The sequence below is a fragment of the Artemia sp. Qi Xiang Cuo genome, chromosome 17, assembly GCF_049724085.1.
Source record: "Artemia sp. Qi Xiang Cuo chromosome 17, ASM4972408v1, whole genome shotgun sequence".
NCBI classification, from domain to species: Eukaryota; Metazoa; Arthropoda; class Branchiopoda; order Anostraca; family Artemiidae; genus Artemia; species Artemia sp. Qi Xiang Cuo.
The window spans coordinates 12,243,127-12,267,554 of NC_142810.1; the positions used below are offsets into that span (position 1 = coordinate 12,243,127).

Sequence of the window (24,428 nt, forward strand, 5' to 3'; positions counted from 1 at the left end):
AAGGATTTGGCCCCCCCCCCCAAAAACAAATTAGGTCCCCCCGAAACAAATTCCTGCGTACGTGCCTGCTCTGGCGGAAGCATGTCATGCATGGTGCGAAGAGACGTTGCGTAGCGGAAGTGTGTCACTAATTGCTTAGACCAGTTGGGGCCTTCTCATGTAGGATTTGGTTTAAATGTACGTGTTCCTTTCGTTTTTTTTAATGTTTTTTTTAGGCTAGTTTTTTCCCTTATGTTTGTATAAAAAAAATTTCTTTTTCATTATCTTATTAAAATAATCTACCTGTTTTTAATGTGTTTTCTTATTACAACTGGAAGTGTGTCGGGTGTGGTGAAGCAAGTTTTAATAGCGCTCCGAGGTTCATAATTTATTATCAAAACTATATTTGAATTCACATAGTCCGATAGGGCAATTCTGAGCAACGTATTAGAAAGTGTCATCTTGAATAATTTGCAAAAACCTTAATACTTGTTGCTGGTTTTGCAGTGTAAATAGATTTTTTTAACACGTATTCTCTGACATCTAGAATCAAGTCTTCCGCAGAGATTAATACTCCATTGGTTGCTCCAACTCGTTCGACGTCTTCTGTGCTTCATAGGGGAGTTGGAAGTTAGTACAATATTGATCAGCATATTAAACATATTAGTGATATTTCTTTGTTTAAGAGAACAATTAAAAACATCCTTTTTAACAAGCATGATTTTTTTTTTGGGGGGGGGGAGTGCAAATAAATAACCAAATAGATAATTATGACCTATTGGGGGTATGATTATAATAGTAAAGTTGAATTTGTTTAGTTGTAAGCTTTGTGATGCCAATTAGGATGTGGTATTTGTATTAGTTGTTTTGTTGAATATTTTGTCTTGTATTATTTTAGTGTGTTTTTTTAACTCCTTGGACAAGTTCTTTATTTCTTGGAGTGGCCTTTAACACTGATGCTATTATTTGGTATAAAATAAATATCTCTTTCTCTCGTGTACAATGACCAGCGTTTCCGCTTTCCTTTTCAAACATCAGTAAAACCTCGGTGATTTTCTACCAAAAACAGTTTTGATATGTTCTTTTTTTTCTGGGAAAAGGATTGGGAATCTTTTGAAAAATCGGTAGAATTACAAACATTGATACTGATCGCAAGGTTGTGGAAGTGGGCCTAAGAAAATACTCCGCTTAAAGCCTCCAAATAAAAATTAAGAGCCAACAGTTGCGCTGGTTTGGCCGCGTCAAGCGAACGAAATCGAATCACTTTCCGAACAACCCCTTGAAAAACCTCTTCAAGGATTCTTTTATTTAATATGGTTTTTATTTTAAATTGTTATTATCTATTGCGTTAGTTATTTTATTATCTATCTTAGAGCAATTTCTTATATTGTGAAGTAAGAAATATATTCAGAACGGTTCCACCGCTTACGATTGATACGCTATTCAGGACTTAGAATGCAATTAAATAAAAAAAAACAAGTTTTTTAAACTGAAAGTAAGGAGCTACATTAAAACTTAAAGCGAACAGAAATTATTCCGTATATGAAAGGGGCTGTCCCCTCCTCATCGCCTCGCTCTTTACGCTAAAGTTTTTTATTGTTTTAAAAAATAAAGTTGTGAGACAGAGTCAAACTTTTGCGTAAAGAGCGAAGCGTTGAGAAGGGGACAGCCCCTTTCATATACGGAATAATTTCTGTTCGTTTTAAGTTTTAATGTCGCTCCTTACTTTCAGTTTAAAAAACTTGTTTTTTTTATTTAATTTCTGATCGTTTTTTAGTTAATGCAGCTTTTATTTTGGCTCGACGTCATTGAATGAGTAAACAAAATTTGCATAAAAATTTTACTTTTCTTTTGCTAAATGGCTGTCTCTAAATTTGGTTCTGACGTAATTTACAAATTGACTTACGTAACCCTAGTCAATACCTTGCTCTTTAAGCTAAACTTCGAATTTTGTTCCAATTCTTTAAAAATGACCCCTTAATCACAAAGGCCGTTAATTAGAATAAATAGCTCTTATTAAAGTACTAAAAAATCTTTGGCTTAAAGAGCGAGGCATTGACTAGAAGGTGAACCCAATCATATAGCTAATATTTTTTGTTCGTTTTAAGTTTTGATGTTACTCCTTACTTTCAGTTGAAAAACTTGTTTTATATACTTATTTTCTGATTTTTTTTTTAAATAATGATGGGAAATCCGGCACCCCCTTCATAGCAATGTCCCTTCCCCCATGAAAACTTCCTTCATGAAAAAATCCTCCCATATAACCCCCAACTCACCCCCATCCCCCACTACCAGAAAAAATTCCCCCTGAAAACGTCTGTATGCTTCCCAATAACCAATACTATATGTTAACATTGGGTAAAGTTCATAACTTTCAGCCCTCCCCCTGGGGGCTTCGAGCGATTAAGTCATCCTAAAAGACATAGTTATAATATTTTCGACCATGCTGAGCCAAATGGCTATCTCAAAATTTTGATCGGGTGACTTTGGGGAAAAGATGAGCGTGGGAGGGGGCCTAGTTGCCCTCCATTTTTTTGGTCACTTAAAAGGGCACTAGAACTTTTAATTTTCGTTCCAATGAGCCCTCTCACGATATCCTAGGACCACTGGGTCGATATGATCACCCCTGGGAAAAAAACAACAAAAAACAAAAAAAAACAAATAAACACGCATCCGTGATCTTTCTTCTGGCAAAAAATGGAAAATTCCTCATTTTTGTAGATAGGAGCTTGAAACCTCTACAGTAGGGTTCTCTGATACGCTGAATATGATGGTGTGATTTTCATTAAGGTTCTATAACTTCTTTTGATGTATCTATTGGTATCAAAATTCCGTTTTTTAGAGTTTCGGTTACCATTGAGCCGGGTCGTTCCTTACTTACAGTTCGTTACCACGAACTGTTTGATGATCGTACGATTCCAATGACTTCAGCTACAATGCCATCTAAGGGCTTAATCGTGCAACTGCATCACGTCATTTTAAAAGATCAGAGCTAGTTTGCATGTCATTACTTCCCCATGCCTTCCAGCGGCGTAGTTTCGTCAAAATTCTGGGGGGGGGGGAGTTGGAGCCAGGTTTTGCAAATTAAGTGAAAATGACAGTGAAAACTGAAAAATGAGCCATATAGTAACAAAAAAGGTAAATAGATGTTAAAGAAAACTGACCCGTTTCTGTGGATGCTTGAATTATGCAGACTTATCTTGGTTCTGACAAAATTTTTGGAGGAACTAAATTTCACCTGTGGTGGGGGAAGAAACTGGAATGGGGGGGATCTGAGGTCAGGGAGGAGCAGTTGCTCCCTGCTCCCTAGCAAATTACACCCCCTGATTCCTTCTTTTTAGTCCTAAATGTTTCAATTTTTTGGGTAGCACGAAGAAAAACTTTCTTTAGTTCATTTAATATATTTAATCAATTAGATTAGATTAATTTATTACAAAAACGACCTAGTTAAACATGAGCCATAGGTAACCTCCCATGAGAAGACAAAAATGCACTGGCACTGGGCGGTTACCACAAACTTATTCCACAAACTTAAAAAATAACTTAAATTTCTAAGTCAATTTTAAACTTCATTTTCACGCATACTGATCAACATTCACAGAAAACACAGAAGAAAAAAAAAAGAAGAAGACAATAACATAAGAAAACAAATAATAACATAAATCTTCAATCTCTGAATCCTGGCTCCTCCCCCCCCCCCCCTAACAAAAAATTCTTTACTTTCCTTTTAAACAAATGATGGTGTTCAACCGCTTTAACACTATCTGGGAGGTAATTCCTTACCCCCTGGCCCAGATATTTCATTTCAAATTCTGTTAGATTTGCAATCCTATACTCCGCTACCGGATTTTTAGCATTCCTTGTATAATTATCATGCAAATCACTATTTCATCAAAAAAAAAATCTGAAGACACCGATGGAAACACTTCATGAAAACACTAGTAAGTAAAAACCGCAGCCTGGTTGTCACGAACTTGTCCCACATCCATCACTTTTAATTATCTAAAACAAGCTACTGCATTATTAGTTTCTTTAACGTACACCCCTATCAAACGGACAGCCTTATTCTGTAATACCTGTAAACGCCTAAAATTACCAAAAAAACTGCTAGACCATAACACACAGCCGTACCTTTAAATTAACTTTATTATGATTATAATTTATTCCATGGAATCATATTATATAACTGTTTTTATGCATTTTTTTAAAGATCAAGTTTTATGTCATTATTCTTCCATGCTTTCCTTTTTAATCACAAAAAAAATTTCAATTTTCCGGGCAGTGCGATGAAAAAAACTTATTCTTTAGTTAATTTTATTTGATTTATTTAATCAATATAATTTATTATTATATATTAATCATCTGTAGAAACAAATATAGCTACATTTCATGCAGTTTTTTCAAGGTAGAGTTTTTATGTCATTATACCCCACACTTCCATTTTTAATCTTCAAAAAATTCTAATTATTCGGGTTTTGCGATGAAAAACTTATTCTTTAGTTTATTTTATTTAATCAATTTGCTTTCTTAATATAATTTACTCTGCAGAACCACACTGTATAAATTCATTTTTAGCAATTTCTTCAAGATCTAGTTTTAATGTTATTATCTCTCCACACTTCCATTTTCGGTCTTAAGAAAATTGAAATTTTTCGGGTAATATCAGTAAAATATTCCAACCCAACCGGGGATAACCTGCTTTTCGTTTGACCCTAGAAGAATACCCGAAAGAACAATATTAGGCAATCTGTCATCCTTCAACCGCAGCACTTGCCCTAGCCATCTCAACCTTTCTCTCGTTATAGTCCTAGAAAGCGGGATTGAACCACACTTTTCGTTTAGCCTACTGTTTGAAATACCGTCAGACCGTCTGGTACCCAAAACAATCCGTAGGCAATTTCTTTGAAAAACATCTACCAAATCTTCGTACTTTTTTCCATACATGAAAAAACTCAAAAGAGACTATGGGAAACCCAAAGGGCATTCCCTTCATTCTTGCAGGTCCAGGGACCAGGGTAGCCATGACCAGGGTAGGACCAGGGTAGGTCCTTAAATTGTGTCACTTTTTAAATATGAAAGCAGACAAACAAGCGAATATGTGCCACAAAAGACATTAGAATATTATATAACTTGGATCTAATGCCTACAAAAGGCAGTGTTTAAAGGACTAACGCTAAAGCCCATATTATCCCTTTTATTTTCAGACCATTACAGTGATTAATAATTTCTTCGCTATAAACATTTTGTGCAACTGAAATTGCTACACTTTTGATAAATTTTTCAAAACCATTTTCTAAGTTGTTCTCAAAGGGAGAGTCAGTAGAGGAATGTGGATGAGGAGGACCGAAGTGTGATTAAACATTATTTGCTGATTCTCCTTTCGAAAAAAGCTTAGCCAATCCGTTTTGGCAATTATTTCAGAAGTCTGAAGAATGTCTCCTCGTGGTAAAATTCAGCCTAGGTAGACCAGATTATCCACTTGGACTATTCTCATAGTAAATAACATCAGTTCTAGAAAAATATTGAACGAATTTCAAACAAAAACATTAAAATTATGAAAACTAAAATTCTCAACGTACAGTTACTGAAGACATATTTTAAATTCAGTGATTTAGTGCACAAGCTCTTATGATATGATTATTGAATTTATACTAAATAAAAAAAAATGAATCATTCTTAGAACGAGGTTGAAATTTGCCCTTCCACTACTTAAAAACTGATAAATTTAAGATTAATTCTATTCAGCTGATTCTAATAAATTGAATTCTGGTAACTAATATTTCGGGGTAATAACTTTAATAAAGTACCGTGCAATAAATAAAATAAAGTGATTTGGAGTAAAAACATCACTACATCAACCAGATATGGAGTTACTAAAGCCTGGTTGTTTATTGAAGACATAAAACGTATAAAAAGCGGCTTAGCTTCGAACATACTTTTGATATACTAGTTACATTTTTTGAGCGATGATTTGTGATCATTGTGTTTTCTTTGCTTTCCCCATTTTTCTTTTTCTTCTCCATCAGTAATGAGGATTCGTAAATCATGATGGGTAGGCTAATCCAATAATGCATCCACAGATGTCAAATAGGAAGGCTGAAGATTCTGGCGACTCTTACTCCATCCTTCCTGTTATCACACTTTTTCTTCTAGAAGTCGCAACCCTTGAATGATCAAAAACTGGCACAGCTTTGCGCTGTCTCGTTCTCAGACAGCTTTATGTTGCATTGATGATTGCGCTGCTATTAATATTATATTAGCTTACCTATTTGACAGACTTCGCAATGAGGGTCTTCTGTAGAAGACGACAAGAAGTATGGAGTTGGAGACTGTTCCCAGGAGGAAAATCAACGACAGGACAACATCTACTGCTATTGAAAGAAGGGTAGAAGCTACCTCTTCTTCCATAGACGTTGGATCTGAGAAAGAAAAAAAAATTAAAATGTAGTTAAGATCACCTAGTTCATAGCCTATACATATACATGCATATTAAGAGATCCCAATGAGTATTTTCTCTTGGTATTAGGTCCATGCAAACAGAACCGTTCAAGGATAGGGAGAGTAACTGGAGCAGCTTCTCCAGGTGTCGTGGCGGAAGGGGGAGGGGGCAAGTGGCTGGGATGTTGCCCACTTTGACTATATTTTCCACTTTGATACATATTTTTTTTTGCATATATTTGAGTCGGGAGGGGGTTACTGTAATTAATCTTTCACCAGGCACCATAATCCTAGGAACGGCTTTGAATGTAAAGTTGAGCTTTTACTGCCATTCGGTTTTGTATTTCTACTGGATTCTCAACAGATTTACATGTTTTGAATCCGAAAAAAAAAGCCTGAGCTGCTGCATTACCAGCCACAAATATAAAAACTTTGCAGAAAGCTGTAACGCTTACGAGGGGAATCTCATCATACTTTGGAGTTCATTACACACATTATTTAGAATTGCCATTGTTAATATATCTATACTGTGATTACAGGTAATAAATCTGTTAACTATTCAAAACAGTGCATTTGCGTTCGAATATATCCATAATTTTATACATATTAAAAAATCCATCCTATATCTCTTGATTTGCAAAAAAGATTAAATTTAAGCGCCAAGAATTGGCAATAAGTTGCAACCTCCTTCTCTTTAATAAGAAAAAAGTAAAGTATGTTCTTCAGCTAAAGTTTAACTTACAATTAACTGAAATTAATAAGTATTTTCGAGTCTTTATATTTTTATATTTTGTTTTCTTTGACTAGAACACACAGAGAGAAAATGTGTTTTGCCTGAATATGGAGAAATACTTGGGCTTTAAGTTTGACGAACATATTGAATTTGAAACATTAATTATAATTCAAATGTAATGAAACACAGGCACGTACACAGAAATTTTAACGGGAGAGGAGAGTAAAACCTAAATTTAATTTCATAAATTGAATGAAAATGCGAAGAAATTAAAAAAACAGGGTAGCAGGGGCCTGGATTCCTGTGTACATGTGCGCGGCGAAAGGCAGTTGATAATTTGAACAAATTCAATTACGAGGTGACTGTTCAATTGGCATTTCTTAGAGGCGGGATTCACTTTTAGTCTTCCATAATTACCTTGGTATACCATGATGATGTCGATGTATCCCCATACAATGTGATGCCAATGTCAGGCATGTACTTATCACCTTATGGTATACACCAGTCATGTCAAGACCGAACAGCAAACTAGTCAATTTTACTGTCAGCAAGGCATGTGAAAATATGCTGGATTGCATTATAGGATTGACTCGGTTTATAATTAGATGTTTTTAGTCTATACAAATAATAAAAAGAATTCGTATTCCGGGTCATGAAATCTCAATGGACAAAATTATTGCGCGGACACATCTGGACTCCAAGTTCAGCGTTGCCACCTTAGCAATTATTCCGGCCGAAATATTTTCTTTCAATCTAAGCTATCTGAACGAGACAGCCGTCCTGTGTCCTAGGCATAAGAGAAAGTTGTCAGTTTTTGTATTGATATATCCAAAATGTTTATTATGACAGGTATATCAAAGTACCTGAATGGACCACATTGAGTCAAGTCCCATGTTACTGCAATTGATTTTCGTCACTGACAGCCAATAACAATTATTCTCTTTGAAAGGGAATAGTTTTCAAAGACTGTTAGTAATGAAAATCAATTGCAATGAGGTATGTTGAACGCGGGGTGGATACAACTTAATTAAAAAAGAAGTGCTGCTTTCGAAAAAAAATTAATTTCATTGTAATTTCGATTCAATGAAAATTTCAAATGTTGACTGTCCCAAAACAAGATCATGACCCGTCTTTTCCACTATGCACACCAAAACATTATTTTATTGGCAATAATTACATTTTTGAGGTTGCTTCTATTTTTAGTACAAACATATTCTTAAAATTAAAAGTCTGATTCTAACCAGACTATCAAGACCGTATCCAGGGGGAGGGAATAGAGGGTTTGACCTCCCCCCAAAGAATTGTTCGAACAGTAAAAATAGAAAAAAAATGCAAAAATACAAATTTTTGATACATTTTTTATTTTTTTGTACCCCCTCCCCTCCGAAAAATACCCCCCTAAAAAAAATCCTAGATACGCCCTTACGTATTATATATAAGACTTAAGTACTACTTCTTAAGTAAATAAATAAAAATAAATCGAGTTCAGGCTCTCGCAGGGGAAGATACAGAATAAATGTCGGGGAACACCAATAAAATTCGGCTCCCTCATCGGCAGTTTTTGCTCCCCATAATTACTGCGAATTACAACATTCTGAAATGTGACAAACGCCCCTAAAACCACCCTTTGGATCCGCCACTTTGACCTCTAGAACATTAAGCAACGTTTTCAGGATCGTAAGACTATATAAACACTTTTCAGATGACTTTAGGTCAAATAAGAACTTGGCGGCAACACTGTCCAGAGTTATTTTTGGTCAATGCGTTGCATGAAATATATTATGTCTGCTAACTCGGATGAAATTTTTGAAGCAACTGTGATTAACTGACTAAAGAGACAGCTAAATTGGTATTTATGCTCTTATAGCTTAGATGGACATTTTACGGATGGCAAATGACGCATTTTAAAATTAGTATACCATTTAAGCAATGGTTTGGGCAGTTCTCAGTACTCTGTGGCCAGATTAAGGGGTTTCTAACTAAGAATCTGCCACAAAGCAGGGCCAGAAAAGGTTGGAGACAGGGTCAAGAGCTTGAGTATAAAATCTAAGGTAATTTCGGGAAAGAACAGCAAGAAATGATGGTTGTGGCTGGTGTAGTCTGAGGAATAGCGTTATATGTACCTGTGATACATGAATTGCCACCCCCTTGCGCTGGATTAAGATGATAAGCAAATCAAACGTCTATTTCTACCGGAGACGAAAAATGGAGATCAATATAAGATAAAATTGAAGGACTTGGGTTTGATTCTATAATTGTACCTAATGTCTTAATGCTAATTTATTTTTAGAACAGCATAGTTAAAGTAAACGAGATAATTCATTCTTCGGAATAGTTAATAACAGGTCATTGAGATCGCACTTTTGACAGCTATTTTTAAGTTATAGTACTTACAGAAGGCAAATTATTGTCCCGGGAATAAAGCAAATCGTCTTGTGAAATCTAAGTATTCTTGTTATTCTTGTTTAATGCGGAGAAAGTAATGGTACTGTTGTATTATCTCTAACACACGCGAGAAGTGAAGTTTGGTTAATGCTAATGGAATAAAACAAAATAGGACTAAAAATATAATAGTTTAGTTTAGAATCAAATTTCGGCTTTATATTTGCATATCAGGGGATGAGGGGTAAAGCATAGCATATATTAAATATGTAACCTAACGTAGGTACCTTTTTTTGCCCCTAAACCCCAAAAAACCATAGGTTAAAAAATGTAAATGCAGTGATAAATCACTGTTTGCAATCCTCAGCATAGGAATTGTCCGTTGAAAGAAACCTGTTTGACTAGTTTCTTTAGCTTCTTTGCTGTAAAATATCGCGCGTGTGTTGTAGATAATACGACAGTACCAGAGGAAATTTATCCTGAATTCGAGATAAGTCACAGATGTCAGTTTCGTTTTGGTAATCAAAAACCGTTATGTTGAATGGTAGTTTAACAAAAACTTGACTTCGCTTTAAAAATCAGCACACTATCGGTTGGTTTGGCATTCGAGGTCATTGGAAGCTTTTATTTTTTTCTGTAAAATGAGTCTTATCTCCTTCTACCACCTTTCATACCTGCACCCCTATTCCTACCAGGATCAGGATTTCTTTACTTTTGATACCCTAAAAAAATACGTTAGAAATTTTCTTTTGGATATAAATAATTAAATTGATTGAAAATGGAAGGTAAATTTACGGTAATAAAGGATTATTTGATAATGAGTTTTAATTTTTTTTCTAATTATTGATGGATAAATAATCTCTTCTTTCCTCTCAACTAAAATCGTAGATAAAACAAGGTTTATTCATGATTTTGAATAAAAGTTCAAACAGGGATAACATCATTTTAATAGACAGTGTTTTACAAACAGTGATAGAAATTCACAAAAAATACCAGATATTTCGGTCACATATGCAGTGACCGTCATCAGTAGTAAAACTGTTTTACTACACGGTCGTCTGGGGGGGCGCGCCCCCTAACGTAGTCTAAAGTAGTGTAATTTACTTAATTAGCATAAGTTTGCGTTAAATAAACTTGATCCTAACGCAAGTTTATCGGATCAACCTATTTTGCGACCCCCTCTAAAAAAAATCCTGGATCTGCCCCTGTTTACTACTGATTACGGTCACTGCATATGTGACCGAAATATCTGGTATTTTTTGTGAATTTATATCACTATTTTTGAAACACTGTCTATTAAAAGGATTTTATCCCTATTTGAACTTTTATTTGTCGTTATGGAAAAGCAGTGTGGTCTCCGAAATTATCTTATTCATGATTAAACACACATGCAATAACACACACCATACTATACTTCATAATTATAATATCCGTAATTTCTAATATCCAAAAGAACTCCAGACCGTCTAGAGTGAGCTTACAGCATCGTAAATTTTTACCAAATTTAGAACCTGGGTGTGTACCTGAAGTAGAAGTGTACGGTTTGAGTGTCTACAGCTCATCTCAGTTTTTTTAAGAATTTTTTTTTAATTATACAAATTCGAAATAAAAAACCTTGTTCAAACACAAAAAAAATCCTAATTTGTTCAATTAGGTACAACGATACAAGAATGAATTAAATTCGAATAAAAATATGGATTGACCCAAAAAACTTCTCTCCTAAAATTTGAACTTCGCGAACACACTAAGCTGAAAACCACGGGTTTAGAAATATTTTGATTTTCTTCCAGAAACATCACGAAATCATACTAATTCGAAATAACAGACCTTGCTCAAATTCGAAACAATCCTAGTCTGTTTATACTGGTACAAGAACAAATCGAATTGGATTTGAGTTCCCAGTTTCTCACACCAGGAGCTGTTAACCAATATTACATCTTCTAGAGGAGTAAGCTCAAATCAGCTAATTTTGCGTATCTTACTAGCGGAAACACTTTGGATTCAAATGACACTTTTTTTTCTTTTTCTATCAGCATGCGGCCCCAGCGTGACTTCCAATGAAGACTCGGTGAGTCAAATTTAAATGCACTGCCACAAAGCAACAAAAATATGGTAAAAAATAAAGAAAAAAAGTCACTATAAGAAAATGCTTAAGTAATCAATCAACAAATTGTATGCAAATTAAATATACATTCTCAGTTCGTATTTGATAGATATATTTCTTCTGCAGGCGGCACTTGTCCCTTCTTGTGTATCTAATCTATGAAATCTGGTTATCCAAGATCAAAACACGTTAGTTACAAAAACGAAGTTTGAGAAATTACAGCTTAAAGTTTGTATGATATTATCAACTCCAGAAATAAAGGGCTTATCTCCATTTTTTATTCATGAAGTGACAACGAGGTTACTTAGCGTTTGGATGGTAATAACCCCATATATATATATATATACATACATACAAACTATTATTATTACTATTATTGTATTTTGTTGTGATAAAAAAAAAGTCAAAAATTCAAAACACTGTCTTTTAATGAAGTGGGAGGGAGGGTAGGAAGTTGGACTTCTCGACCCTTCCTGGCTGAGCCACTATCAATACTCGAGAGTTAATCGGGCTACGAGGAATACCTGAGTCTACTTCATCCAGCTTTGCCAGTAACATAATAGACATTTTCCTAGGAAATTTAGACTGAGTGCTATCCCTTTTTAATTGAAATGCCATTTGAAATAGTCAAACTAACACAATAAAAATCACAAAATATAACTATTATTGTGTCTATTCATCCTAATGCAGATTGTTACTAATGGATCTGCATTTGGACCTTAGTTATATTTTAAAATTCTGATCAAATTTTAAAACAACTTATAAAACAACTTATAGTTATATTTTAAAATTCTGATCAAATTTTAAAACAACTTTGGATGAGCCGGTTTCTTCCTGTTAAATTCTATTTTTAAATTTGGAGAAGTGACTGGCGGACTGGTACGAGAAATTAATATTGCAAAGACTAGAACAGGTACGTTCGAAGAAATTTTTTGTCGGGGGGGGGGGGGGGTAATATAAAACAAACTTTGTTGATGTTTTGAATAAAAATTTCCCATAAATTCAAAAGAATTTTGGTGTTGGAACGGGGCACCAAGATACCTCTGAGAATTTTTCAATATATATATATATATATATATATATATATATATATATATATATATATATATATATATATATATATATATATATATATATATATATATATATATATATATATATATATATATATATATATATATATCATTAATGCTTATTATATTCCATGTACATGAAAGGGATTAGGGTTGCTCAAATCAAATCTCCATGGGACCCAACAGAGGGAGGACTGCCCCCCTTACTAGAATTTAAAATTTATGTTTTGCATCTTTATAAAAAAAATAACAAAAATCCTTGCTCCCTTCTTTCTCGTGAATTGGCACCCTTGGAATGTTCGTGTAAAAAAAAAAAAAATAAAAAAAAATCATAATTAAATTTACAGAAAAAATGAGTTTTTGATGTATATATATATATATATATATATATATATATATATATATATATATCATATATATATATATATATATATATATATATCATTAATACTTATTATCTTCCATGTACATACAGGGGATTAGGGTTGCTCAAATCAAATCTCCATGCGATCCAACAGAGGGGGGACTGCCCCCCTTACTAGAATTAAAAATTTATGTTTTGCATCTTTAAAAAAAAAATGACAAAAATCCTTGCTCCCTTCTTTTTCGTGAATTGGCACCCTTGGAATGTTCGTGTAAAAAAAAAAAAAAAAATCATAATTAAATTTACAGCAAACGTGAGTTTTTGATGTATAAATAATTATTGTGCAATATAGCAATGACTTTATCACAGGGAGAGCCAACAAGAGAGACTAGAGACTTTAAACCCCTTCCCCACATAATTTGAGTAAGTATACACAATTAGGAGCATTAAAGTATCTAATGGCTACAACAGGAGTCGTTCCCATGGGGGGGGGGGGGTCCAGCCTAAGAATTCTGTAAAACAAAGTTTGAGTTGATTAATATAAATTAAAGAAAAAAGAATAAAAACACGCTTTGAGTTGATTAAAAAAAGAATAAAAACATACCATAATGTATGTAGGGCTCCATAGTATTTCAATGAATCCTTTGCTCAATTGACGTCTGAAAGGAAGGAGGCATGAAACAGAATATAAGCTAGTATTGAACTGTGATTAGACATATTCAAGCAACTTTGCTTGCACAAGGTTACGAACAGTTACGCTGCCCCTCCCTCCTGACAAATAAGTTTATGATAGTTTAGATTTTGAGGCAATGCAATAGGATTTTGACAGGTTATCAAATAATGGTTGCAAGTTGCGCAGATTTTCTGTCATCAATCAATTGGTGTATGATTGTGTAACAAATAAAAATAGGAAAATAGGAAAGAAAAATCAAGTAGTATTGAGAGCTGAAAAAGTTATAGTTTAATTTTCTATAAACGTTAAATTTTATAGAAAATTAAATAAGAATAACAGCATATTTTAATTAAGCCAAATAGAAGGGACAAATTAATTAATTTGAAAAGGATAAATTAAGAATAATATAAACAAATAATAAAAAGCTTAATATTTGGATCTGACAAAAAGGATGGGTACTTAGGCTACGTGTTATCCCGACCACATTCAAGAAGTTTGATACGTTTGATTTATTTAAAACCGGCGTTATTGTGCACACTCAGATAATCAGCTTAGCCTGAGTGAGATAAGCTACTATGCAGAATACAGGTATATTTTAATTAGATATAAAGGTAGTCAGGTTATGTCAGGTATTTAACATAATGAGTTCTGGGCCGCTTGCTTTCAACAATTCTCATTCGTGATTTCCATAAGTTTGTTACTAAAGTATTATATTTGCATCATTTTTAGGTTTATGTAATTATGATTAACCTGACTTCACTTCTTGAGTGTGGTCGGGATAACACGTTAGCACCAAAGGATGAAATATAACATAACAAAGGATCAAATATAATATAACAAAGGATGAAATATAACATAACAAAGGATGAAATATAACAAAGGATAACACGTAAGCACCAAAGAATGACACGACACATTAATTAAGCATAACAGAAGATTAAAATTAATTATTCTATGTTTTGTGCGTAGAAATCCATTCGTGTATATAAGCAGGAATTTTTTTAGGAGGGGATTCAATGATAAAAAAAACAAACTTTATTTTATATTTTTTTAGAATTACCTAGAAACTCGAGAAAATTTTGAATTTAGTGGGATGACCAGGTCCAGGATTGTACCCAGAATTTCTTTCGAAGATGGGGGAGTGTTACAAAAGGATTTTTTTCGTGCGGGGGGGGGGGGGTGTACAAAAAAAAATTTAAAAGACGCATCAAAAAATTTGCTTATATTCATTTTTATTACGCTTTTAAGAGTCGGACAAACATTTCAGGGAGGCGTCAAACCCCCTACCCCCTGCCTACATTCCTGGCTCCACCATATTTCGACCAAACCTGTTCTCAGTTGACCTTTGAAAGGAAGAAGGCATGAAACTCAATATAAGCTAGCATTGACTGCAAATAAAGATACAGAAATAATGGTTGTACAAGATTACGAACAGTTACGCTATATGTTCCTCCAGAAAATAAGCTTATGACAGTTCTGAGCCAAAGTAATACGATTTTAACAAATTAGCAAATAATGATTATAAACTGCGCATATTATATGTTATCAATCAATGTGGGAGTGGCAGTACAAATTTCTAGACATTTACCAAAAATTCATGCCTTTATTTTTTTCAGTATTTACTCGGCAAGACAAATCCACTGTTTTAACTGTTTTAACAGGTTTATGTAGTTATAAATACATCAATAAATATATATATTTTTTCAAACTAAATATGTCGACAGGGTAATGCCTAGGTTTGCAGGTTCAAAAACTCTAGCTTAGGGACCTTTTTGTCACCTTGGAAGGTTTTTAATTTAGGTGAATAAAGCCCAGAAATAAACATATTTTTTTAGATCTTCTTTGTTATCTGTCAGTGGATTGATGCTCTGCTTGCCAATAGAGAGCACCAAGGTTCGATCCCCGCTGCAGTAAGGTTGGGCGACAAGCTTGCCACTTGTCCCTGTAAAAACATCCAGCAACTGAAACGTCGATTCGACGCCCTAAGCACCAGCAATGGTTCATGAGGATCTTCATCTTTTTTTATCTTTGTTATACCTACATTACTCTTTAAAATATATATTTTTAAACAGACACTTGTGGATTAAGTAAAACACACCCACACGATAAGCAAGGCTCGCACCGACACGCACGCTGAGCCAGTCAATGGTCAGTACCAGCGTTGTCAACGCGGTAAAATTGTGCCGTTTTTGGTACAATTTAGAGGTCCTGGTACAATGCGATATTTGAAAATATTTTGGTACAATACAAATTTTTCGGTACTGTTCTATTAACCGGGCTCTTTTGAATACGGCAATACATACCAGTCACGAAATAGATCGAGACGGGTGATGAAAACAGGTTTGCGTTGCCTTCTGGAATATAAACAAAGGCAAGAACTGTATTTAAATTGTTGTTTTTTGGGGTTTAGGGGGGGAGAAGGTATCTAGGTTAGGTTACGTATTTCATATATAGTGAACTATGATTCCCCCCCCCCTAATGTGCAAATATATAGCCCAAATTTGTTTCTAAACTATTTCATATTCATCGTTTTTTATTTCATTTCATTAGAATTAACCAAACTAGCACTATATAAAAGAGCCCGGTTAATAGAAAAGCACCAATTTTTCTGTATATTTATGCTTTACTTGCTCCTTTCTTGCTTGGATATTTGTTCAAGATATTGTTTATCAAAATTTGCTTCTTGTTACGGCAAATATTTAACCTGCAGTTCAGATGGTACAAATTAACCTCTTGTGGTATAATTCTATTCGGAAAACTGGTACAGTTTATTTCACAGCGTTGGTCAGTGCCTGTTCACTGCTTGTTGGAGTCTGTTTGTATTGTATTATCAACCTTCTTCGTCAAGCAGATAGCTACAGAAATGAATAAGACGCTATTATTTTTTTCCAGAAGAAATGCATTTTCCAAAATGCATTTTTCCAAAATGCCCCCCGAAAATGTGCTCATAATCACGAGCCGAATTTAAATGTAAATTCGCTGAAGTGGATTTAATTTGCAGTGGTATACGTATAACGGAAAATATCTTTTATTGTTACATGACTTCTTTTTTTTGCCCTTGCTGTCGTAAAAAAAGTAAGATTTTGTCATGGTTCTAGGCTATTGATGCTGTTTTCAGGCTTGAAAAACTAGTAATTGAGATCCTTTTGAAACCAGTTAATTTTTGAATGTTAATAAACCATTGTTTTGGTTTCCCCATGGTTAGCCTATTCTTTTTTGTTTAAACATATTTTTATGTGTTTTTTAGCAATATCTTTTTTTTTGTTGATCATTTTTGTTCTTTATAGAGTCGCCTTTGTCTTTATTTTGGATAACAAATAAATGCATAACCTACGATAACTATCGTTCTTTTGCAAGTATTCCCTAAACATCTGGGGAAAAAATACCAACCCCAAAAAGAGCAATTCTCACTAAGGAAAACGACTGAAACAGGCATAAAATTTATTCCAGGTTTTCCTCCCTGCAACATTTTTCTTTTACTGATCTCTGCTTGTCACTTGGGTGGTCTTCTATTCAAATAATTTGAAGATGAATATTCATATTCACATAAACATGAGATTTTTTGAGAAGCAATGGAGATGGGTGGGAAAATCTCATCTTGGAGCTAAGGTTATTTATTCATATCCGTTGGTGTCAATTGGGAAGAAGCATGCGCCCCTACAATCATTACCCCTTTGATTTTGAAAACCACCTTTTTTGGGGATATTTTCATTGAAAAATGCCCGTTTTTGGCATTTTCATTGTTAAAACTGAAGAAATGACATATTCGCCTCACCCTAGATTTTGCAAAATAAATTTTGCCCGGCCCTAAATTGTGTCAATGGATGCCACAGTTAATGCTACTGTGAATATTCCAGGGTAAGATAGAAGTCAAGGAGATTAAGTATGAGCCACTAGAGAAAAGCCATGGAATCCCTTCCTGGTAAACCAAGTTGCAACCTCGTATTTATTCAAACTTCCATAGATTTTAGTCAATTTGTATTTAGTACTTAGCCAATTCATTGAGAGTATAGCGTTTCAATTTGCGATAATTTGAATTTTGAAATGGATCTAGATTAAACTTGGTTTCATTTCTTTTCAACCTAGTTAGAGTTAATTTGTTTGAGTCACATGAAGCAGAAATAATTTTTCCATTTGAATCATTTTTTGAGTTACGGTCATGTATGTGCAAGAGTAAAAAACACTAGTTTTTCCACGGCCAAAATTTTTTTTGGCCGTGGTTAGTATTGAACAACCGAGTATCTATGTCGAGCAGAAAACAGAGGCCGAAGAGGGGAAGAAACGATTTCTTGAGTGTATATAATCATTGAGGGTATCATTGAGTGTATCAGTGGTGGATCCAGGGGAGGGGGGTATGTGCCCCCCTAACGTAGTCTAAAGTAGTGTAATTTAGTTAATTAACCCAAGTTTGCGTTAATTAAACTTGCTTCTAACGCAAGTTTATCGGACCAACCTATTTTGCCTCCCCCCTAAAAAAATCCAGGATCCGCCCTTGGAGTGTATATAATATAGGGTATATATTTGCCTATTAGGGGGAGGGGTATAAAGCAAAGCAGTACATATTTAGGAATGATATATGTAAATATTTTAGAATGTTTTCAAGTAGTTCCCATAGTTTTAATGTGAGGAGTTGGAATACTAAAACAATACCTTTATTTGTCATTAACAATTGGCTCATAATGGTAAATGAAGTCAATTAAAAAAGCAATAAAAATCAGCTGAGTCTTGTAAATAGCATAGGACTATTGGCCGCATTGGGGAGCCTTGGAGAACATTATTGAGACGGTGGTAATTAGTATTTTTGGAGTCAGCTTTGAAAGACACATTGCGTCTTTCAAAATATGCAATGAAAGATGTCTTTCAGATCACTTTGAACCCTTCCCTTCCCTACCCAAATCTTAAACCCGTCAAAAAGTATGAGCGTAGGTTTTGTTTATAGCATATTTTGAAATCCAGTCACTATTCAATTTGTTAAACATAGATAAAAAAATTGTTGATGGGAATTAAAAATGAATAAAGGCAGTGCCAAAAAATGCTCACAACTGAAAATGGGGGGGGGGAGCATAATTGTGGTCAAAATGTTTTAACTAAAATTGTCTACATATTATGAAGTAAGAGCTGTTTTCTTGACATTCCTTTTTAACAGCCTCAATGTAATTGTGGGTTTATAACCTCAAATTATGTATTTCCCAACCATGTTTCCATGTGTCAGTCTCGTTTCAACCCATAATGGAATTAATATTGACAAGAGAAAGAAAATGAAAAACACATTGGAATTATACAACCTGGGCTATATATTTGCACATACGGGGGGGGGTAAACTATAGTATAATTTATAATTGGAATAAATATATGTTATGCTACCTACAATTTATCATATTTCAAAGAAAGTTGAAATTGAGTTTTAGCTAGCAAGTTGCTAGCTATAAAATACTAATATATATAATACTAAAATACTATATATATAAAAAAGCTGAAAATACTACAAACTAAAATTAAAGAATGAAATTAATCAAAAAAGCGCCAACAGGAGTTGAAATCAGGGCGGCATGACTAAGAAAAACCAGAATTCACTTAAAATTAATTGCAACACATTAACTAAATATTCACTATAAATAGCAACCCTAGACGTACCAAAATTATTCACACGAGAAGAATGCAACCCTTCAAGTAAAAATCCTGTTTAGCGATGCTACAACGGGGTTAAAGATCCTACATTTAGCCATATGTAACTAAAAGTAGTGTTACAAGCTGAGGAAATAAAGCCCTTTGTTTCATATTTCGTTAACAAAACGTCGATGCCGTGTGTCTGAAAGAACCATTTTCTAGATATGACAAGCAGTAACATCTTAATTTCACTTTTATTAGACAAAGGTTAAAGCTACGCTGCCAATTTTTAGTTAGCCTAGTTCCTTGAAATTATTTAGATTAGAATCAACAATCCTTTTTAAAGAATAAAACCCCAAATAAATCCAAAAGGAGCAAGAAAATATCACGGGTTTGCTTCCAAAATAACGTTTTACCTTATTTCTTTAATTTGAGAATATGCATAGTTTCTTACTAGGCTTACTAGGAATAAGGGCCAGCCATTCTGTGTTTTCGCAAACCCTTCCTGTTTGCCCTTCCCAGATTTCTCCAAGTACATATTTAGAGCTGGGTCGACTCTGGCTGAGCTTACAGTCAGGCCACTGACCCCTGTTCATACAAAATAAACAGCGAAACCAATACTCGGAACCCTGTCCTCACGGACAAAGGGTCTAAGTCTATCGCGCTACGCCAGCCACTCGGCTAGGACGGTTATATTTCTTTGACGCTATTGTTTTTAAGCAATTTTAATTGGTGGATCTGAATTTGCTGTTTGAATATTTCGATTCTGAATTTTAAACGTTATTTTTCAAATTAGATAATTTATCTAGGCCATATTTGTTTTTTCAAAAACCAACCATGGGCTTTTTTTATTAAAATACTTTTTTCATAGATTTAATTTTTTAATTCATGCATGAGAGTTAGACTTATCTTTATTAAGTTTATCTTTAGTTTCAGAACCTTCGTTTTTAATACCACCAATTTAAGTTTACCCTAATAATATTTACTTAAAGCATACTTTATTTCAGAAATCTATTTGCAATTACATAGTTTGATGCTGTGTCCATCTATTTATTTAAGCAATTTTAGACGCTATTTTTTTTAATTTTAATTGGTGGATCTGAATTTGCTGTTTGGATATTTCCATTCTGAATTTTAAATATTATTTTTCAAATTAGATAACTTATCTAGGCCATATTTGTTTTTTCAAAAAGCAACCATGGTTTTTTTTATAAAATACTTTTTTGATAGATTTTACTTTTTTTTAATTAATGCATGAAAGTTAGACTTTTATTTTATTAAGTTTATCTTTAGTTTCAGAACTTTCGTTTTTAATGCCGCCAATTTAAGTTTACCCTAATAATATTTACTTAAATCATACTTTATTTCGGAAACCTATTTGCAATTACATAATTTGATACTGTGTCCATCAAAGAGTACGATAGTTTGCACCAGAGTATGGGTAGCTTACAAGAGTGGAAACTGGTGCTCGAGTCGACGAAAAAAACCTCAATGTCATTTAGCGTTTGGCGACACTCAGCATTTTTTCAGGATTTGTAATCGTATTTTTGTCAGGAACCGAGATCAGACGTTTATTAATACGGTATTTTGACCAACTACATAAATTAAGTTAATTGTTCTTATTATTACTGTCAAGTGCCGCCAAACACTAGATGGCGTTGATTTTTTTTTGTCGAAGTTAGTGCCAGTTTCCAATCTTGTAAGTTTTTAGTGTTCATTCAGCCTTCACTGCCATGCAGTTCAACTGCCACCATATTTCTCGCCTGTGGCACCATATTTTAGCCGTGGACATGTTTTTGCACTGTCTTTATTCACTAATAATTATGGTCAACAAACATTTTGTCTATGTTTAATAAATTTAAATAGTGAGTGGATTTTAAAATTGCTTCATAAGTAATAAATACTCTCATAAATTTTGAGGATACTTAAGGGGGCTTGAAAGACATTTGTCAAAAGATGGATAACTCCGTCACTTGTGTTTGCCGACTGGAATTGTTTACTTTCCGCTGATTTGTCTTCTTTCAAGTACTTACTGTTGTATCTAGAGACTCCCCATAACCCTTAAAGAACCAAGGAAATTACAATAAAAAATTTTTACCACTGCACCCATTTTAAGCCTATTCACATCTAAAACCGCAATTTTCTGTTTTTTCTTTTGGCTGTTGAAAAAAACCATGTTTTTAGGGCTATGCAACTTTTTTGTCAGTGTTGCCATGTTGAATCGTTAACAAAATAAGAAAGGCTAATACCTTAAATTTTATAAAGTTTTACGTCTGAAAAACTCAAAAAGTAATTTTTTAATCCCAAAACAGCTTAATCTTAAAAAAGCTATACCTTCTTCAGCTTTCTGATTCCATCTGTTTTTACCTCATTTTTTGCTGTTTTTTTCCCGTTTCTTTTTTTTTCTAAATTTGGCTTTCGATACGACCAAAACTGCATATCAGCATATGCAGGTCTTTTCCATTATGAATTTAATCTCAGCTTTTCCGAATTTTTAAAGACATACATGGGTGTGTCAGTACCCACTTAACAAATAAAAATAATCCTGTTGCATTTTCACTGTCCTTGGCATTTTAAAAGTTTAGGCTCTGCATAGTTTGTGTGTTTTTTTTCTTCTTTTTTTTGTCAGCGTCCTTTTCCATCATTCCAATTTTTCCATTTTCTTGTCGTTTTCTTTCTTTTTTTTTCTTTTTCGTCTTTATCTGTCTTTGTCATGCACAGAGGGTCACAATAAATTGTTAGTACCACAAAATCACTTAATAGTCATGAAAAACAATGGCAAAATTGCATTTTTAGCTAGTTTAGAGAGAAAAAGTTGGTTGGGGGGGGGAGAGTCATAGGATCCAAGCTCCCGTAATCATTATGCTTTTTAGTAAATCCACTAAATCGTGGGAGTTCGTCATAGGGTTTAACCTAGGCCCCCGTTAGAAGACTGAAAATATATTAAGGTGTCATGCTTTCCAATACTATGTAAAACTAAAAATTTTCTAAGAAAAACATAACTTTTACTCCCTCCTGAAATTTCAGCTCGCTTAACCAGACCCCTTAGGAGCGTTTCTGCCCCATGCCTATCACATTAAAACGTGCACATCTTTTGGGTATTTGAAAGCATAAGAAAGCATGAGAAGCCCTTTTTCCATAGCCCTTGCATGCCCTCAACCATGCCCTAGGCACAGTCCTGTTGCAGCCCCTTTAATCATAATTTCAGCAACACGTTTCTTTTCACAAACGTAAAAACGCCCTTTTTCGTTTTTTTACATATATGTTTTGGCGTAGTAAACCCCTTAAAAGGAGTAGTATAACAGCTTAAATATTAATTAATTAACAGGTAATGTCGAATAAAGATCAATCATTTTGGGCGGGCTTTCACAGTGGCGTTCAGTTAATAGGATGAAACCCACATTCTCTTGTGCTTCGTGTGTATTATTTAGTGTTAATAACGCATAGAAAAGTCTTAAACAATTTTATTTGCGTAAAAGTAAATATTTTTTCAAAAAAAACTTTTGCAGTCTTATGGTCTTAATTAGCCAATTGAAAACCCGATTTTCAAAGTTTTTTTTTCTAAACTGAGATTTGTGATTCGAAATTTGCTTTAACACACTTATCTTCCGAAAATTTAATCTTAATGATACCCGTTTTCTGTGATACCCGTAAACACACAGAAAACGGGTATAGCATAAAAAAGTTTTGAAGATCACCCTTTGGGGAGTCCTTTGACCCCCCTTTCGTTGCCTGACCAAAGAAGGAATCACAGAAAAGCCCCCTCCCCCTTCGATATTGGCCGAAAGTACCCCTCCTCCTCCTGGGAGAACCCATCATTATAAATTATCTGTTTCATTTTTAACCCAACTCCTTCATAGATTGCCCCTACTCCTATAAGAACCACACATGTCTGCGCCCTCCCCCTTCTCATTAAAAAGCTTCGGTTATGAAACTAATCAGATGGGTCCAGGGTGTAGTTTTGGCGTACGTACCCCCTTCCCTCCTAGAAGGTCGAGAGTTACACTAATTAAATGGAGTGTGTCAAAAATACCACTGGGTGAGCCTAAGCTTCGATGGTACCCCCCTAACATTAACTCAGTAGCCGCTCCAGGATGAATTCAATAAAACCTACCTGGATCTTTCATATTTTTCCAGTCAAGAAATAATCCAAAGATTTGTTTCCGAATTAACTTCAAGGTATGCTTTTCCAAAACTGAGGAGATTAAGGTACCCGTATCTCAGCTAAGACCGCAAGGAGTGGTCTCAAGAAACACGCGAAACCAGAAGAAGCTTTTCACGTATCACTTAAAGCTGGATGAACTTTCGTTGTTAAATTTTAGTATAATTTTTTGTTGATGGGTTCCTACCCGTAATTTAAACCCACGATGGAAAACCTGAGTGTTGCCTTTAAATTTAGAAGTGTAGGAGTTAATTCATCGCTAAGAATTTTAAGACTTAAAAAAAACATGCTCTATTTTCGGGCTACGTGTTCAGCAAAAGAAACATTATATTTATGCGCCAGCCAGAATCAGTGTTGCAGCCTCGTCTAGAAAGGGGGGGGTAGCCACTTATTCCTCTAGAAGGAGACCGGCCTAGATAATTTCGGAGACCACACTGCCTTTCCATGACGATAAATAAAAGTTCAAATAGGGAAAAATCCCTTTAAAAGACAGCGCTTCACAAACAGTGATAACACTGTATATGTGACCGAAATATCTGGTATTTCTTATGAATTTCTATCACCGTTCGTGAAACATTGTCTATTAAAAGGATTTTATCCCTATTTGAACTTTCATTTATCGTGATGGAGACCGGCCAAGACTGATACAACACTCTATTTGGACATCGCCTTAAATAATTTTCCCTCTTGTTCGGTGCATGTTTTTCTCAAATTTATGGTCTTGAATACAGAGCCCCGGCATTTCAATTTTTTGAAGAGGGGAGGGAAGGAAATTATCCTCCCCTGAAATTAATGCGGGAAAATAGGGCTCATTTTCAGGGTCTTTCGGCAGTGTTTCAAATAAGTGTGTTTTGAATGTGCTGCTCTTAACACGAGTTATCAAAGATCGTCCCAGATTCAGAGGACCTATTCC

General features: G+C 34.4%; 1 protein-coding gene across 5 annotated transcripts in view; it reads right to left on the minus strand.

Annotated features, from left to right (window-relative positions):
- Window positions 1-23,602, minus strand: part of LOC148941896 (putative G protein-coupled receptor No18) — a 68,787-nt gene extending 45,185 nt beyond the window's left edge. The window contains exons 1-3 of one of the 5 annotated variants that reach the window (XM_089103025.1): window positions 23,468-23,602; window positions 13,678-13,732; window positions 6,245-6,398 (exon numbers count right to left, since the gene is read on the minus strand). In XM_089103025.1, coding sequence (XP_088959151.1) covers window positions 6,245-6,398; window positions 13,678-13,699 — 176 coding nt within the window. In that variant the 5' untranslated portion in view covers window positions 13,700-13,732; window positions 23,468-23,602. Of the gene's footprint in view, window positions 1-6,244; window positions 6,399-7,567; window positions 7,662-11,359; window positions 11,459-13,677; window positions 13,733-19,380; window positions 19,444-23,467 lie in introns of those variants that run through there. The other 4 variants (XM_089103026.1, XM_089103028.1, XM_089103027.1 and 1 more) reach the window with 4 other exon arrangements.
- Window positions 23,603-24,428: the final 826 nt, after the last annotated feature.